The following is a 19269-nucleotide window of genomic DNA, read 5'->3' as shown; positions in this document are numbered from 1 at the left end:
CTGGTCCAGATGGCTTGCATCCCAGATTGCTAAAGGAAGTGGGAGTGGAGATAGCGAAAGGGCTTGCCACAATCTTCCAATGTTCCCTAGATACGGGGTGCTGCCAGAAGATTGGAGAGCGGCAAATGTGACACCCTAAGTCAAGAAAGGGTGTAAGGACATTCCTAGTAACTACAGGGTGGTCAGTTTAACATCTGTGCTGGGTAAGGTTTTAGAAACAATAATCAGGAAAAAAAATCAACAAGCACATGGAAAACTTTGAGTTAATTAGGGAGAGCCAGTACAGATTTGTAAAAGACAGATTGTGCTTGACTAATCCAATTTTATTTTGATGAAGTAACAGTGAAGGTTGATGAAGCAATGGATGTTGTCTATGGATTTTAAGAAAGCAAAGTACCACATAAAAGGCTAGTTAATAAAATCGACGTTCATGGATTAGAAGAGTCAGGGTCAGCTTGGATAAAAAATTGGCTTAAGGTCAAAACAGCAAGTCATGGTAAATGGTTGTTTTTCAGACTAGAGGATGGTAGACAGTGTTGTTCCCCAAGGTTCAGTGCTCGGATCACTTTATTTTGATTATATATAAATGACTTGGATATTGGAATACAGAGCAATATTTCAAAATTTGTCAATGATACCAAACTTGTGGCAGACAGTAAGGATGATACCAATCAACTGCAACAGGACATAGATAGGCTAGGAAAATGGGCAGACAAGTGGCAGATGGAATTTAATACTGACAAGTGTGAGGTGATGCATTTTGGCAGAAGGGATAGGGACAGGTAATATAGCATAAATGATACAGTTCTAAAGAGTGTACAGGGATAGAGGGACCTGGCAGTTCATGTGTATAGATCTTTGAAGGCGGTAGGATATAATGAGAGAGTAGTTAGCAAAGCATATGGGATCTTGGGATTCCTAAACAGAGGTAATGAGTACAAAAGCAGGGAAATTATACTGAATCTTTATAAAGCTCTGGTTAGGCCACAACTAGAGTATTATGTCCAGTTCTAGTCACCACACTTTAGGAAGGATGTGAGGTCCTAGAGAGGGTACAGAGAAGATTTACCAGAATGGTTCCAGGAATGAAGGATTTTAGCTACAAGGTTAGGTTGGAGAAGCTGAAGTTGTTCTCCTTGGAGCAAAGGAGATTGAGGGAAGATTTGATAGAAGTGTACAAGATTATAGCAGCTTTGTATAGGGTAGACAAAGAAAAGCTGTTCCCATTAGCTTATGATTTAAGGTTTTGGGCAAGAGATGCAGCAGGGGATGTGCAGAAGAACTTTTTTTACGCAGTGATTGCTAAAGACCTGGAACTCACTCCCTACGAAGAAATTTGATGGGCATTTGAAGGAAGTAAACTTACAGGGCTATGGGGATACAGCCAAAGAATGGGACGGATTGGATTGCTCTACAGAGAGCCAGCATGGACTCAATGGGATGAATGGCATCCTTCTGTGTTGTTGTGACTCTATAACTCTATAAGACCCACAAATCAATGGGTGGCTGGAAGAGAATGGTAGTACTTACCTCTTCACATGCCCTAACATTGCCGCTTGGTCTCCTTAGGCTCTATTTTTAATTTTTTTTTTTTATTTAGAGATACAGCACTGAGCAGGCCCTTCGGCCCACCGAGTCTGTGCCAACCAACAACCACCCATTTATACTAACCCTACAGTAATCCCATATTCCCTATCACCTACCTACACTACGGGCAATTTACAATGGCCAATTTACCTACCACCTGCAAGTCTTTGGCTGTGGGAGGAAACCGGAGCACCCGGCGAAAACCCACACAGACACAGGGAGAACTTGCAAACTCTGCACAGGCAGTACCTAGAATCGAACCCGGGTCCCTGGAGCTGTGAAGCTGTGGTGCTAACCACTGCTCCGCCCATATAATCTGAGGGGATGCCAGGCACAGGCCATAATATTCTTACACACCTGAAAATGAGCAACCATCTGAAGCAAGAAAGGAAAGTGAGATGGGAGGGCTAGGAATCCCACTACCTTCCTCCCTGCCTTACTTTACCTCCATGGCTGCCTGTCTAGTGAAGTCCTGCAACAAAGTGGGGAGGAGGCCTGACTTAATAGGTCTTCGTCACTTTTGCCTCCCTATAACAATTGGAAAGTTAGTGTTTTCCAAGAACTAAGAAAGGAATATCAGGGCTTACATGTTCCTGCCATCAAGTCGACTTTACTAAGGCGAAAGGCAATTAGATTGATTACACATATCCACTATATGTTTAGAGTCTAATCAGCATCATGCATAAGCACAATCATAGTATATATGAACTGTGACTACTACTGGGAACCTACAGTTTTCAATTTTCTTTTTTGAAGACAGCTAACTGAAGAGTACATGAAGCAATTAAGTTGGAAAGATCTACATGGGGAATGCAGCTACTGTGCTACTAGACAAGTAGAAACTCCAGTTTTGAGGATCATACTCCAACAAATGATGGCTAAGTGGCATAGAATCTGTCAAAGGAAATGTTGTGTATACCAGGAGTTCTCAACCTCTTCTGCCTCTGAGGTTCCCCTCCCATATCTTAAAAAATGCATGGCCCCCCTGTAACACAACAGTAAAATCTAGTTACACAATTAAGCATAAATATTATTATTGTTTTACTTACTTAACATGAAACTTGTGAGTGGGTGAGTGTACAATGTCCTCCCTCATTGGTGGAGGCTCCATTTGCACCCTCACACATGCATTTTGCATGAACTTGCTCTGAGGCCTGTCTCTCCCCCTGCCAGAATGGCCACCTCAGTAAATAACCTGCAGCCAGAGAGCTCCATGCCTTTTTGGTATTGAGTGACCAAAAATCGACAGTATTTTTGCCAGAATTTTGTTGGCACATCCCTAAGGATTTCAATAATCAGCTGTACTCAATAAGTACAGTACAGGGGGAGTCTGGAAGCCTGGAGCCTCTGGCCGCTCTTGTTGCCACTGCCTACTGACTCCCAGTACCGAGGCTTATTCCTTTTTATTTTAATTTGCTTTTTCCTCTCTCTCTTTTCATTGGTTCATTTGTTTCAAAGTGCCACTGTTCAGATTAAACTGGAGCTAGGCCATCAGGCCCAGGTTTGGAAAAAACTCATGGTTATTTCTTGTGGACCCCAGTTGAGAAACCTTGGTGTATACCATAGTTCAATGTAATAGAGTAAAGATAATAGACTAGATTTTTCCAGAGCAGGGCATCTTGTGGCATAGAATCATAGAATAATATTGCACAAAAGGAGGTCTTTTGGCCCACTGAGCTATCCAATTAATCCCACTCCCCTACTCTTTCCCCATAGCCGCGTAACTTTTTTCTCTTCATATATGGACTGCAGCAGTTCAAGAAGGCAGCTCACCACCACCTTCTCAAGGGCAATTAGGGATAGACAATAAATGCTGGTCTAGCCAGCAACACCCGCATCCCATGAAAGAATTTTTAAAAAAAATTATCCAATTTTTCTCATGTCATCTCTGGGTCTTTTGCCAATCCTGCCCTATTAGATAGACTTACAATTGCATGTTTAGGTTTTAAAGTCTTTTGCCCACAAAGTTGCTGGAAGCGCAAGCTGATAGCACAGCAAGGTAACAAGGCATATGGGACCTTGGTGAACAACGGGACAAATGGTGTACACCTTCCTTAAGCAATGAAATTAAAGGATTGAGAAATAAACTGAGGAAGAACTGAGAGGTGGGTGAATTAGAGTGGGGGAATTCAATGTCAAATCAGACATAGAAAGAGAAATAAAGGGGGAAGTAAAGATTGAATTAAGAGGCAGAAGAGACAGACAGAAAGGAAAAGTAGACCAAAAAATGTAAAATTTCAAATCCAACATTTTTTAAATCTCCAAAACAATTCACAACCTGAAGGTTGAAACTCCATATGTATGATTTTTTTTCTTTCTGCGGCAGCAAGGTTGATTGGCAGTTACTAACAGTTATCATGTTGTTAAGAGTGCTTACGCTGCCAAGTACTAGACTTAAATTTCTGTGGTAATTAATGTGCAAATGCAGGAGGTTAAACGTGAGATGCCATTGTTGAAAAGCTAATGGTGAAGTGGTGCAGCTTTTTAAAATTTGGTGCTGAAAAATTCCTTTAGTTTTTAAAGATGTAAAAATATGTAAATGTGATCTTAGAACTTGATCAGTTTTACAAATAACTAAATTTTGAATAATTTAGTAGTTCTAGCAGTAGCTAGGCTTCCAAAATGAGGATGCAAGTTCAAAACTCAGTCTTCGTGAATTTGAATTTCATGTGTCCTTTCTCAATAACTGAATTTTGCTACTTGGCTGTAGTGATGTGCCCACTTCAAGATGGAGACAGTGCAAAGACCAACCATACCCACTCTTTCCCAATGAAACAAACATCCTGTTGATAAATCCCACAGCAACAGTGACAGTAACCATGGAAAGATTCATGATTATAACAGGCGACCTTATCTTGCCTGGTAAAGAACACCTGAGAATAGGTAGCTGCAGTGGGCAGTGAAATAGGCACACATCCAAAAACAATTACAGCAATCATTATAAAAATACACATACCAGTTCCACGCATTGGACACATTTCTGGAATTGTACCAGCTGACCAACACCGACCACTGTCACAACAACACTGCAATTTGGTGAAAGGTCTCGGAAGTTCATTAGCACAACGACCATTAACCAGATTGGAATAGCAAATTCCAGCACGTGCATCTATTGAAAAGGAAATTCAGTTACTTATCTATGCAAAGTAATACAGTTACGAAGAATTTCATTACATTTTCATAAATTTTAGTAATGGCCATTTAACATTACACATTTGACAATAACTAGGCAACTATAAGTTTTACTAATTTGCAACTTGTATTCTTTTGCTATAGACTCAGCAAATATAATTGTTTTGCATTTTGACAATCTGCTATTAACCAATCATGGTAACAAAATGCCCTTGTCTACTTTGATTTAAAGCATAATGCAAGAATTATAAAAAACTATTCAAGTGATCTAGTTTAAGTTATCTATCTGTATGTAGAGGACTTGTGCTTTCATCTCCCTCCCGTCTCAGAGACACAAGAGGAGTAATTTTATGAGTTGATTCTCCTAGCACAGAATTTTACCCACTGGGAGTGAAAACTGAATATGGGTGAGAAGTCTACCACAATTTTCTGTTCCTTCTATTCAATGGATGGAAAATTGTGGAGTGGAGTTTGGGGTGCTCTAAAGATAGGTAAGGCTCTATGCTGGGAGCATGAACTTGTGAAATTACTCACTGCATTCCTCATTTCCCACTGAATTACAAATTTGCCCCCTTCTTTTCTGGATACTTTAACTGTGCCAACATTCATTACATGAGTGGCTGTCTGTTCAATAAGTTGCTGACTCTAAAATGTTCTTTTTTTTCTGGTCGCTGATACTGTTGAGAAAGGTTTATACCTGCATTGACTTTTTGATTTACTTAGCAGCAGGTAAAAATATATCTTCTGAGTGTGAACCAGTTGCTCTTTAAGTTACTTTTGAGCCAAAATGTCCTTTATTTATAACCACACCCAAAACAATCTGGTGCCTTCAAGCAGCACAAAGATTTCCCAAATCATGGCATCAGCAACCTTCAAGATTTTAAAAATGCAGATCATATTCCCTCCTCCATCACAATGTGCTAATATTTTCTTTTCCAATGGTAACACAATCAATTCATTAAACTTCAATCATTTATGATCCAGCATCACTTCTGTCCTTCTCTGAATTGCTTTTCATGCTTACATGTCTTTTCAGAAGTGAGGTGAAAAAACCTAGACAAACAATTTCAACTGTGGTCTACCAATGCCCTGGACTACTATTTCGTCATCAACCAAATCAGTACCATGAAACAGCAATCCCTATGTTAGACTGCAGGAATGATTTACAAGAAACAGGTTTCCTTCAGTACAAAGGACATGCTTGGGTCCCTTTATGGAAATTATAATCATTCACACTGAAGTTAAAAAAGCCCGAATCTTAATATTTAGGAAATCTGAATAAGTCACATATACCTTTGTCAGATCTCTAGGTATTCCTCAGTTGGATTTCCTACTTGTATTAAATGCTGGCCTGCCAGCGATGCCCATATCCCATGAAAGAATAAAAGCTATTAGAAAATGCACCTATGAGATTAAATGGACTTCAGAAACTGCAGATCTCCAGCATAATACAGCTTTGAAACTTCCACATTTCCAGGGTGTCACCAGTGTCACAATTTCCTCCCTAAATAAAGATAGTTTCAGAACTATTACTGAATATTTTCTTCATTTCTATTCTGGTATTCTAATTTTTAAATTGTCTTAACTTGTACCAACGTCTGTTCACCTATCACTCCAGTGCTTGCTGACCTACGTTGGCTCCCAGTCAAGCAAAGTTCTGATTTTAAAATTCTCAGGTTTGTTTTCAAATCCCTCCATGGCCTCAACATTCCTAACTCTGTAATCTCCTCCATCCCTAAACCCTCTGAGATATCTGCCCTCATCTAATTCTGGTCTCTTGAACACCCCTATTTTAATTGCTCCACCATTAGGTCCGTGTCTTCAGTTGCCTAGGCCCTAAGCTCTAGAATTCCTTCCTGCACCTCTCTGCCACTCTACCTCGCTTTCCTCCTTTAAGACACTCCTTAAAACCTACCTCTTTGAGCAAGCTTTTGGTCATCTGACCTAATATCTCCTTATGTAGCTCATTGTCATGCACGTGTGAAGCGCTTTGGATGTTTTATTATGTTAAAGATGCTATATAAATATAAGTTGTTAAATTATCAATTTTTTTCCTTTGAATAAAATAATCTCTGATAAACATCCCAAGACCAGTCCTCCAGGCCTCTCCCTGCTACATGCTTGGCTTCTCAAGAGTGTGTATTCGATTGTATGGATGTTCTTTTAGCCTCTTCAACTAAATTTTGATGTTTTAATTTTTCTTAAAATTCCAGTAGATAGCTGCTCTTCAAATCATATAATTTTTTAATTTTTAACTAATAAGTAGGTATTCATTTAAGTGTTATAAATTATATGCTGGTTACTTGAAAATCATTTTTATGCTAGTTACTTGCAAATCATTTTTAAAATGATAGAAACATTTTGCTAAATTACATTTTGACCATTCATTTTACTATTTATTGTGAATTTATTTTTACTTAATTATGATTTTGATATTTTAGAGTATGTTTGTGTGAATAGTAATTTAGATTTATAACTTATTCTAGATTACATCTTTCATTTTTGCAATAATTTTAAAACCGTGAATAAGGCTGGTTTGAGATTGCAAGGGAACAGGGGTGCATCACAGACAAGTGGCAGCACAGTAGCAGCAGCTAGGAAATAATACAGTAGGTGGCAGCAGCGTTGACATTAAGACATCAGGCACAAATGAGTAACTGCATCATCCAGTCATCGTGGCAATACCATGGGACATTGGTTTTGCAAAAAACACACACTTCCAGGTGCCACACCTGATCCCACTCTCACTGCGTTACATGGTACAATGCTCCTGTCATTTTAACAATAGATCTTCTGACTTACTGGTCAGAATTTTACCGGCCCCTTGATGCCGCGGGTTGCGGCGCCGGGCTGGTAAAATGTTACGGGGAGAGGCCCGCCCTGCCCGGCAACATCGAGAAGGGCCCTCAGCAGGACGACCTCGGTGCGACCACCCCCACCCCGCTCCCCCCACCCCGCCGCCTGGCGGCGGGCCCTTTATCAAAATATTCAAATGAACCTAAATTAGATGCTAATAAACTTACCTGCAGGCGGTGGACAGCCCACGCCGATTTTACCGATTCTGAACGCAGCTCACGTGCCTTCGGAATTCCATACGGAGTTCCGAGGTGAGCACCTGGTCGGGAGGGCGAGGAATAAAATTTTCAGGGCAGGAGGGGTGGAGGAGCAGGGAAAACAGTTTTCATTGGCTATGGAGATGGCGGGAAGGGGTTTAAGGGCAAAATGTTGCTAAGTTTGGGGTTTAAAGTTCGGAACTGTCAGGAATGGTTTTTGGAGGGCGAGAGGGAAATAAATCTATTGTGTGATCATTGGGGGTGGGGGGGGGGGTGGTGGAAGTGGTGCTTTTATGTGAAATTTACTGTTTTTATTAAAAATTAAATTCCTGGTCCCTTTAAAAAAATTATAATTTCTGCTCAGAACTTAAAGCCCTTCAAAAATGGCACTGGCACATGCACAGTGGCGCTGGATGCCATAGCTGCTGTGGCCGCCCCCTCTACGTCATTGGGGGCGGCCGTTCCGCCCCCACTATTTAAATGAGCCCCTGCGCAAAATATCGCGGTGGGGGGGGGGGCTCCTTGGCAGCCCTTCCATGTCGGAAGGCTGCCGAGTTGAAGGTGCGCTGCCAAGGAACGCGGTGCACGATTAAAATTCAGCCCACAGTAAACAGCACCAGTACGATTTTCAATTCAAGAGTAATATAAAGTTCTCAGATACATTCATCACAGACGAAAAGTGCCCAATGCAGAAAAATCCTGATTTAGCTGAAGTATCTTGAGGAGCCAATAAAAATATTTAAGCATCCACTTATCCAGATTGACTCGTTGGAAGTTTAAGCCAAATCAAAAAGACACCTTCCCAATACCTATTTTATTGTCTTTCACATCTCTCATAACCTGATATCCTTTTCTGTACTCACTACAAGAAATGCCATAGATTGATCAGAACATAAACATTTCCAAGAACTTTAAATTGGAGAGAAATGGCAAAAGTGAAAGAAGGGTGGAGACTCAATGCATAGAAAATGACAAGAAAGGAAGACTCATAACAAAGGTAAGTAATTTTAATTTATTAATGTCCAAAACAGCAATGATTAATGATGGTTTTATCCTAACACTATAATTAAGAATTGACATACCAGAAAGTATGCTATCCTTTAAAGAGAAATATTATCAAGTTGCTTAGTCAAGGATGGAGGATGATTCCAAGTAGAAATCTCTCAAAATCAATCCAAAGTACATCTAATGCTAACTTATAGTGTGGTCACACCAGAGGAATGACCTTCAACCCTATCAATTTTTTTCCTACTAGTCAATATTCACTAGTTGGACAATACAGAATTAGTTAGCACAGGTTTGAGCCCTCATCAGGTAAACAACAGGTAGCTATGCCACAGTGAGGGGCAACATTAAAAGTGTGAATTCTTTTTATATCTTTTTGAAGAGGTGAGCTGGTACTTTCAATCTTCATGCTATGTCAGGTCGCCACAGCTAGAGCACTGCATACATAGTTTTGGTCACTGCATTACATGAAGGATATGATTGCACTAGATATAGTACAGAGGAGATTTACAAGGATGTCACCAGGAGTGGAGAATTTTAGCTATGAGGAAAGATTAGATCAGCTGAAGTTGTTTTCTTTTGAACGGAGGAGGCTGAGAGGAGATTTAATTGAGGTGTATAAAATTATGACGGGCTGAGATAAAATAGATAGAAAGGACCTATTGCCCTTAGCAGAGAGGTCAATCACCAGGGGCATAGATTTAAAGTAACTGGTGTGAGAATTAGAAGGGAGTTAAGGAGAATTTTTCACAGAGGCTGGTGGGGGTCTGGAGTGGACTGCCTGAAAGGGTGGTAAGAGGCACAAACCCTCAACACATTGGATATTGAATATGAGCTTGTAGTGTCATAACGTACAAGGCTACAGATCAAGAGCTGGAAAGTGGGATGATGCTTGATAGCTCTTTTTTGACCATCATGATGGGCCAACTGGCCTCCTTGTGTGCATTACATTTCTATGATGATACAGGTGCCAGCTCTGATCGCCATTAGCTGGAAATGCCTTGTGATAGGAATTACAAAGCTTGAAGCCTTGATGAAGGAAAGGGTGAAAGTACCATTTTTATCTGGACAAAACATGGTTCTAAAAATGAAAGCACTCAGAAAAAGGTTTAATGGCAGAATAGGAACTCAAACAGGGAGGAGCAAAACACATGATATCCACTTGGCTACTATATACAGAAGTTCTGAAGTGACCATGGCCTTATGATTTCTACTGTTGGACCAATGCACCAATAGATGGCAGACAAACAAATGAAGAAATATTATTTTTAATTGACAATATGCAACACATATTTTTTATGTTTAAATGTCATTTGCCATTCCGTTTCCGAGTAAACTGTCTGAAAACTTCTTGAAGTAGCCAGCACCAAATATGGATAGATGATTGGTTAACAGACAGGAAGCAACAAGTGCGCATAACCAGGGCATTTTCAAGTTGGCAGGCAGTAAATAGTGGAGTGCCGCAAGGATCAGTGCTGGGGCATCAGCTATTTACAATCTTTATTAATGACTTAGATGAAGGGACAGAGGGTTATGTATCTACGTTTGCTGATGATACAAAGGTAAGTGGAAAGGTAAGCTGTGGGGAGGACATAGAGGATGCAAAGAGATATAGACTGGTTAAGTGAGTGGGCAACAAGATGGCAAATGGAGTATAATGCAGGAAAGTGTGAAGTTATGCACTTTGGTTGTAAGAATAGAAAAGCAGAATATTTTTTAAAAGGTGTGCAACTTGTAAGTGTCGATGTTCAAAAAGATTTGGGTGTGTTTGTACAACGAACACAGAAAGTTAGCATGCAGGTACAACAAGCAATTAGGAAGGTGTCACGGCGAGTCCATATTTTTTGCTAAAACTTGGTATCTATATTTTTAAAAACTGAAAAACAAAATTTCATGGACATTGAAACATCTGGATTTAGCTGAACTTTATGGATGTTTTTTTAATAAAAAAGCAAGGTCAACAAGAGGTTCCTGGTTTTGACCAGTAAACAAATACTGGAAACCAGGTAATTTCAAGGAAACCAGCAGGGGTTTGACCCAAGAGCTACCTTTGTGTGACAATAGAGAATTTATCTTAGCATGTGACTTATTTCTGGAAAATGTTAGTTTCATTTTTGCATTTTAAAAGTCAGTGGGTTTGGACTAAAGCAGGCAATTTGGAATTTGAGATGGACCTGCCAGGAGATCAGAAGAGGAACCAGAAAAGTGCCATATAAGAAGATACTGCGCAAAGTAGGAGCTCATAGTATAAGGGGTAACATATTAGCACAGATAGAAGATTGGCTGGCTGGCAGAAAACAGACAGTATGAGGAAATGGATCCTTTTCTGAGTGGCAGGATGTGAATGAGTGGAGTCCCGTAGGGGTCTGCGCTGGGGCCTCAACTTCTAACAATTTATATCAATGACTTAGATGAGGCGAGCAATGGCATAGTAACTAAATTTGCAGATGACACAAAGATAGGTAGGAAAGTATGTTGTGAAGAGGTCATAAGGAGCTTGCAGACCGATTATAGATAGGTTGAGTGAGTAAGCAAAAATCTGGCAGATGGAGTATAATGTGAGAAAATGTGAAGTTGTTCACTTTGGCAGGAAGAATAAAAAAGCAGAGTGTTACTTAAATGGAGAATGACTGCAGAATTCCGAGATGCAGAGGGATCTAGGAGTTCTAGTGTATGAGTTACAAAAAGTTAGTATGCGGGTACAGCAAGTCATAAAGAAGGCTAATGGAATGCTATCCTTTATTATGAGACGAATTGAAAATAAAAGTAAGGATGTTATGCTTCAGTTATACAAGGGCATTGGTGAGACCACATCTCGAATACTGTGTGCAGTTTTGGTCTCTTTATTTAAGGAAGGATGTAAATGCGTTGGAGGCAGTTTAAAGGAGGTTTACTAGATTGATACCTGGAATGAGTGGGTTGTCTTATGAGGAAAGATTGGATAGACTGGGCTTGTTTTCACTGGAGTTGAGAAGAGTGAGGGGAGACTTAATTGAAGTATATATGATCCTGAACGGTCTTGACAAGGTGGATGTGTAAAGGATGTTTCCTCTTGTGGGTGAGTCCAGAATTAGGAGGCACTGTTTTAAAATTAGGGCTCAGCCTTTTAGGACAGAAATGGGGAGAAATTTTTTCTCTGAGAGTTGTGCGACTGTGGAACTCTGCCTCAGAAGGTGGTAGAGGCGGGGTCATTCAATATTTTCAAGGCGGAGGTAGATAGATTCTTGTTAGGCAAGGGAATCAAAGGTTACCGTAGGTAGGAGAGAGTGTGGAATTCGAAACACAAACAGATCAGCCCTGATCTTATGAATGACGGAGCAGATTCGAGGGGCCGAATGGCCTATTTCTGCTTCTAATTCGTATGTTCGTATGAGCTTCCTTCCTATTAGCAGTTCTATGATGGTGCTAATCCACATTGCAATGGAGTAAATCTGTAGTTCAGTAGTGTTGTTGGAAAATCTTTATTCTTTAGCCGTGCTTTTATAGTTATGATTCCTCTTTCAGCTTCACCATTAGATTGAGGATATCTAGCGGAACTTGTAAGATGTACAAATCCACAGTTTTCCACAAAGTGCATGAAATAGTCGCAAATTGAAGAGTTATCTGACACAATCTCGACAGGAATGCCATGTGTTGCAATGATCTCCTGTAAAGCTCAAATGACTGTCTCAGTTGTTGTTGTGTACAAACATTTGACTTCGATCCACCTTGAAAAATAATTGGTAACAATCAGATAGGATTTCCCATTAAACATGAATAGATCCATCCCCAAACGTTCCCACGGTCTAGTTGGAAATTGGGTCGATTATAAGGGGTTCCCTCTGGTCTGGTCTGTGCACTGGCAATTAGAAATAATTTCTTCTATTTTTCTCGATATTCCTGACCACCACACGGACGACTGAGCCTGTGCTCTGCATTTCGTGATACCCATGTGGCCCTGGTGTATTTTCTCCAAAATATTGGTCTGGAGTGAGACCGGAATCACCAGCCTCTCGGCATATATATATATGCATTCCTCATCTTGCATCTGAGCATGACAAATCTCTTGGAGCTTTTTGGAGCTTGCCAGCCATTGTGATGCAGTGAACTGAGAGTATGACTCAATCTCATTAATAAAGTTCACATCCTGCTGTATCGGATGGTCAGCAGTAGCTCTAGACAATGTATCGGCTGACGTTTTCAGCTTTCCTTGTATATATACCATTTCATAACGTAATTCTCATTAGCCTCAACGGCCATCTCTGGATTTTCAAGAGGCATTCTCTTCATCAAGTAAGGAAACTACGGGTTAGTGGTCTGCCTCTATAACCACCTTCAAGCCGACGATATAATGTGAAAACTTTTCACAAGCCCACGTGACTGAGAGAGCTTCTTTCCCTATGATGGCGGACCTTGTCTCAGTCTCAGACAATGCTCGAGACGCATAATAAAACCATGTACAATATCCATCTTGCTGTTCTTGAAAAAGGACTGCCCCCAACCCTGTAGATGTGGCATCTGCTGCAATTGTGGTTGGTAGTTAGGGGTTATAATGCGCTAAGATATCTGGCAAAATTAGCATTTCCTTGGTTGTTTGAAATGCCTGCTCCTGATGTGCATCCCAACAAAGAGCTTTCTTTAATAGTTATCTCCAAGGTTCAGTTACTTGCGCTAGAAGGGGGCAGATATTTTGACAGCTGATTAACCATTCCAAGGAATCGCTGAAGATCTTGAACAGAGGTAGGAAATGGGAATTCACTGATGGCTCTCGTCTTTTGCGGGTCTGCCATTATGCCCTTGCCACTAACACTGTGCCCTACGAAATGAATAGACATTTTCTAGAACTCGCACTTCTCAATAAGTGTCAGGCTGCCTTCTTGTAGGCGATTCAAAACCGCTCCAACCCTCAGGTCAAGTTCTTCGATGGATTCAACATGGACTAAGATGTCGTCCATATGGCATTATTACTCCTTTAAGGTCCTGTAGAATGTTCAATATAGTTCTTTGTAATATTTCAGAAGCTGATGCTACACTGAATGGTAAACAATGTGGTCTCGAATTAATTCTGTTTTTAGGTCTCCATATTCACATCCTTCAACTAGCCTGTAAAGGTCATTAATAAAAGCATCTATCAATTCATTTGATTTCTGGATCCTTCTGTTGAATTTGGCATTTTCTAGAATTTTGTCATTCCTCAGGTTGAAGTACTTATCAAAGGCTTTTAAGACTTCATCAAATTTATCGGATGTCTCATTAATGCCTCATCTTGCAATAACATCGCCTGCTATTGCTCCAATGGAGTATAGTAAAAGTGTTGACTTGTTCTGATTCAGACTTGCTCTCCAATTGAGAAGCAATTCTGTACCTCAAAAATGTTTTCCTTCACTGTGAGCAAGTTTGAGTCTGATTTGGTCCTTCCCTGTAATCAAACCTCTCTGGCAGTGTAAATTTAAGATCCATGGCTTTTCTAAACTTTCTAGGTCGTTTTCTTTCTTTTTTATATTTTTCTTCCCGTACTGGAAGTTTTCCCACACTTTTCAGCCTCACGGTCACCTCGTGTGATGGCGCCGACCGCAGATCTGCCCTTGTTAAGGATTTTAGTTTTTCCCGGTGCTGCCTGCCTGGTGCGCCGTTAGAAACAATTTTGTAGCTGTTTTTAAGGGTTGCTACCAGATCCCTGACCGTTGCTTGGCTCTCCAATTCGAAGCCTGTGATCGCTGGACTGGGATGTTTTTTCACAGGCCCACCAGACCTCTGTGGTGCAGCCTGAATGCCTCTGAAAGCCGACTCTCCGTTTCATCTAGACAGCAGCTCTGGAGCTCTTCACAGCCTCTTCTCGAGTTCTGCAAGTTTGGCACTACTTTTTCAGGTCTGTTGATTTTTCAAATTTTTCTGGGTGTTGTATGGCAAGAATCACCGTTGTTCACCATTGCCACCATGTTGGGCTCTGTATCTGAATGCCCACAGCATTCACAATAAAACAGCTCAAATAGAAATTCATATGTATGACCTGATAGCCATTACAGGGGTTCCGAAGAAGGGTCACTGACCCGAAACGTTAACTCTGCTTCTCTTTCCACAGATGCTGCCAGACCTGCTGAGTGAATCCAGCATTTCTTGTTTTTGTGTGAGCCATTACAGAGATGTGGCTACAAGGAAACCAAAGCTCGGACCTCAATATCCAAGGGTATGTGACATTCAGGAAGGACAGGAAGTTGGGAAAAGTTGGTGGGGTAGCTCTGTTAATTAAAGTGGGCATTAGTACTGTAGTAAGAGATGACCTTAGTTCTAAAGATCAAGATGTAGAAATGGTTGAGTGGAACTAAGAAACAGCAAGGGGCAGAAGACATAGGTCAGAGTTGTTTATCGGCCTCCAAACAGCAGTGATAATGTAAAGCACAGTATTAGGAAATTAGAGATGCATGTAACAAGGGTAATTCAGTAATCATGGGGGATTTCAATCTACATATAAACTGGGTAAACTTTATTAGTACTAATGCTGTGGAGGACGAATTCTTGGAATGTATGCGAGATGGTTTTCTAGAGCAGGATATTGAGGAACCAACAAGGGAACGGGCTATTTTAGATCTAGTATTGTGCAATGAGAAAGGGCTAATTAATAATCTTGTTGTAAAGGAGCCTTTAGGAAAGATTGACCATAATATGATAGAATTTTACATTAAGTTTGACAGTGATGTAGTTCAATCAAAAACTAGGGTCTTAAATCTAAGCAAACGAAACTGTGAAAGTATGAGGTGCAAATTGGTTGTGGTGGATTGGGAAACTACGCTAAAAGTTATGACGGTAGACAGGCAATGGCAAACATTTAAAGAACTAATACATAGTTTACAACAAAAATACATTCCTTGAATGCACAAAAACCCAGCAAGGAAAGTGCTCCAACTGTGGCTAACAAAAGATATCAAGGATTGTATTAGAGCAAAGGAAGAGGCATATAAAGTTGCCCCAAAGAATGGTAAGCCTGAGGTTTGGGAGCATTTCCGAATTCTGCAAAGGAGAACCAGGAAAAAGATTGAGAAAGGGAAAATAGAATTTGAGAGTAAACTAGCGAGAAACATAAAAATGGACTGTAAAAGCTTCTATGGGTATGTAAAAAGTGACAGATTAGCAAAGAAAAATGTGGGTCCATTACAAGTGGAGTCAGGAGAATTTATAGTGGGGAATAAGAAAATGGCAGAGAAACTAAACAAATGCTTCGTGCCTGTCTTCACAGAAAATACTAAAAACCTCCCAGAAATAAAGGAGAATCAAGGAACGAGTATAAATGAGGAACTACAAATTATTAATATTAGTAAAAAAAAAGCACTAGAGAAATTAGTCGGACTTAAAGTAAATAAATACCCTGGACCTGATGATCCACATCCCAGAGTGTTGAAAGATGTGGCTGTTGAGATAGTAGATGCATTAGAGTTTTAGAGTTATACAGCACAGAAACAGGCCCTTCGGCACAATGCGTCTGTGCCGACCATCAAGCACCCATCTAATCTAATCCCATTTTCCCGCACTTGGCCCGTAGCCTTGTATGCTATGGCATTTCAAGTGTTCATCTAAATACTTCTTAAATGTTGTGAGGGTTCCTGTCTCAACCATCCCTTCAGGCAGTGTGTTCCAGATTCCAACCACCCTCTGGATGAAAATATTTTTCCTCAACTCCCCTCTAAACCTCTGCTCCTTACCTTAAATCTATGACCCCTGGTTATTGACCCCTCTGCTAAGGGAAAAGGTTTCTTCCTATCTATCCTATCAATGCCCCTCATAATCTTGTATACCTCAATCAGGTCCCACCTCAGCCTTCTCTGCTACAAGGAAAACAACCCCAGCCTATCCAGTCTCTCTTCATAGCTGAAATGCTCCAGCCCAGGCAACATCCTGGTGAATCTCCTCTGCACCCTCCCCAGTGCAATCACATCCTTCTGATAATGTGGTGACCAGAACTATAGACAGTACTCCAGCTGTGGCCTAACCAGCGATTTATACAGCTCCATCATAACCTCCCTGCTCTTATATTCTATGCCTCGGCTAATAAAGGCAAGTATGCCTTCCTAACCACATCTACCTATGCTGCTGCCTTCAGTGATCTATGGACAAGTACACCAAGGTCCCTCTGACCCTCTGTCTTTCCTAGGGTTCTACCATCCATTGTATATTCCCTTGCCTTGTTAGTCCTTGCAAAGTGCATCACCTCACACTTCTCAGGATTAAATTCCATTTGTCATTGCTCCGCCCATCTTTCCAGCCCAACTATATTGTCCTGTAATCTTTCCTCCTCACTATTTACGACACCACCAATTTTCGGGTCATCTGCGAACTTACTGATCATACCTCCGATATTCACATCTAAATCATTAATGTACACTACAAACAGTAAGGGTCTCAGCTCCGATCCCTGTGGTACACCACTGGTCACAGGCCTCCATTCACAAAAACAACCCTCGACTGTCACCCTCTGGCTCCTTCCACTAAGCCAATTTTGAATCCAATTTGCCAAATTGCAATGGATCCCATGGGCTATTACCTTCTTGACCAATATCCCATGCGGGATCTTATCAAAAGCCTGACTGAGGTCCATGTAGACTACATCAACTGCTTTACCCTCATCTACACATCTAGTCACCGCCTCGAAAAATTCAATCAAGTTTGTTAGACACGATCTTCCCCTGACAAAGGCATGCTGACTATCCCGTATTAATCCCTGCCTCTCCAAGTGGAGATTAATCCTGTGCCTCAGAATTTTTTCCAAACGTTTCCCTACCATTGATGTTAGACTCACCGGCCTATAATTACCTGGTTTATCCCTGCTATCCTTCTTGAATAATGGTACCACATTTGCTGTCCTCTGGTATCTCTCCTGTGTCCAGAGAGGATTTGAAAATTTGTGTTAGAGCCCCTGCTATCTCCTTCCTTGCCTCACACAGCAGCCTGGGATACATCTCATCTGGGCATGGGGATTTATCTACCTTTTAAGCCCGCTAAAACAGCTTATACTTCCTCCCTTTCAATGCTAATATGTTCAAGTATATCACAATTCCTCTCTCTGATCTCTACACCTACATCGTCCTTCTCCATAGTGAACACAGATGAAAAGTAATAATTTAAAACCTCACCGATGTCCTCCGGCTCCACACACAGATTGCCACTTTGGTCCTTAATGGACCCTACTCTTTCCCTGGTTATCCTCTTGCCCTTAATATACTTATAAAACGCTTTGGGATTTTCCTTTATCTTGTCTGCCAGTGTTTATTCATGCCCCCTCTTCGGTCTCCTAATTACCCCCCACACTTTCTATACTCCTCTAGGGCCTCCGCTGTTTTCAGCGGTCGGAATCTGCCATAAGCCTCCTTTTTTTTCCTTATCCAATCCTCTATATCCCTTGGCATCCAGGGTTCCCTGGACTTGTTGGTCCTACCCTTCACCTTTACGGGAACATGTTGGACCTGAACTCTCAATATTTCCTTTCTGAATGACTCCCGCTGGTCTGATGTAGACTTTCCTACAAGAAGCTGCTCCCAGTCCACTTTGGCCAGATCCTGTTTTATCAAATTGAAATTGGCCTTCCCCCAAGTCAGTACTATTATTTCCGGTCCCGCTATGTCCTTTTCCATAGCTACCTTAAATCTTAGAGTTATGGTCACTATCCCCAAAATGCTCCCCCACTGCCACTTCTACCACTTGTCTGGCTTCATTCCCTAGGATTAGATCCAGTACCGCCCCTTCTCTTGTAGGACTCTCTATGTGCTGGCTCAGAAAGCTCTCCGAAATGCCCTTTAAGAATTCTGCCTCCTTCAAACCTTTTGCACTAATGCTATCCCTTCTAATATTGGGGAAGTTGAAATCCCCTACTATTATTACCCTATTATTTTTGCACCTCTGAGATTTGCCTACATATCTGCTCCTCTATCTCTCCCTGACTGTTTGGCCTGTAGTACATTCCCAGCCAAGTGACTACCCCCTTTTTGTTTTTAAGTTCTACCCATATGGCCTCATTTGAGGAACCTTCTAAGAGGGGGACCTGATTGAGGTGTATCTGCTACCTAGCTCCCTAAATTTTTGTTACAGGACTTCATCCCTCTTTCTACCTATGCCATTGGTACCAATGTGGACCACGACCTCTAGCTGTGCACCCTCACCCTCCAGAATACCCTGTAGCTGCTCTGTGACATCCATGACCCTTGCACCAGGGAGGCAACATACCATCCTGGAACCACGTCTGCGACCACAAAAACGCCTATCTGTTCCTCTAACCATAGAATCCCCTACCACTATTGCCCTCTTGTCCCTTTTTCTCCATCCCAGCACTGATGAGACATTGATGGTCATCTTTCAAAATTTTCTAGACTCTGGAATGGTTCTTGCAGATTGGAAGGTGGCAAATATAACCCCATTATTTAAGAAAGGAGGGAGAGAGAGAACAGACTTGTTGGCCTAACATCAGCCATCGGCAAAATGCTAGAATCTATAGTAAAGGATGTGAACATAGGAAACTTAGAAAACT

General features: G+C 41.1%; 1 protein-coding gene across 1 annotated transcript in view; it reads right to left on the bottom strand.

Moving 5' to 3' along the window:
• The window catches only part of LOC137350605 (fibrillin-1-like), a 670523-nt gene that overhangs the window by 335874 nt on the left and 315380 nt on the right, over positions 1–19269 (bottom strand). The window contains exon 9 of the mRNA XM_068015324.1: positions 4544–4696. Coding sequence (XP_067871425.1) covers positions 4544–4696 — 153 coding nt within the window. The remainder of the gene's footprint in view (positions 1–4543; positions 4697–19269) is intronic.

Source organism: Heterodontus francisci, chromosome 35, assembly GCF_036365525.1.
Source record: "Heterodontus francisci isolate sHetFra1 chromosome 35, sHetFra1.hap1, whole genome shotgun sequence".
Classification (NCBI taxonomy): Eukaryota; Metazoa; Chordata; class Chondrichthyes; order Heterodontiformes; family Heterodontidae; genus Heterodontus; species Heterodontus francisci.
This window is presented reverse-complemented; position numbering and strand designations above follow the sequence as displayed.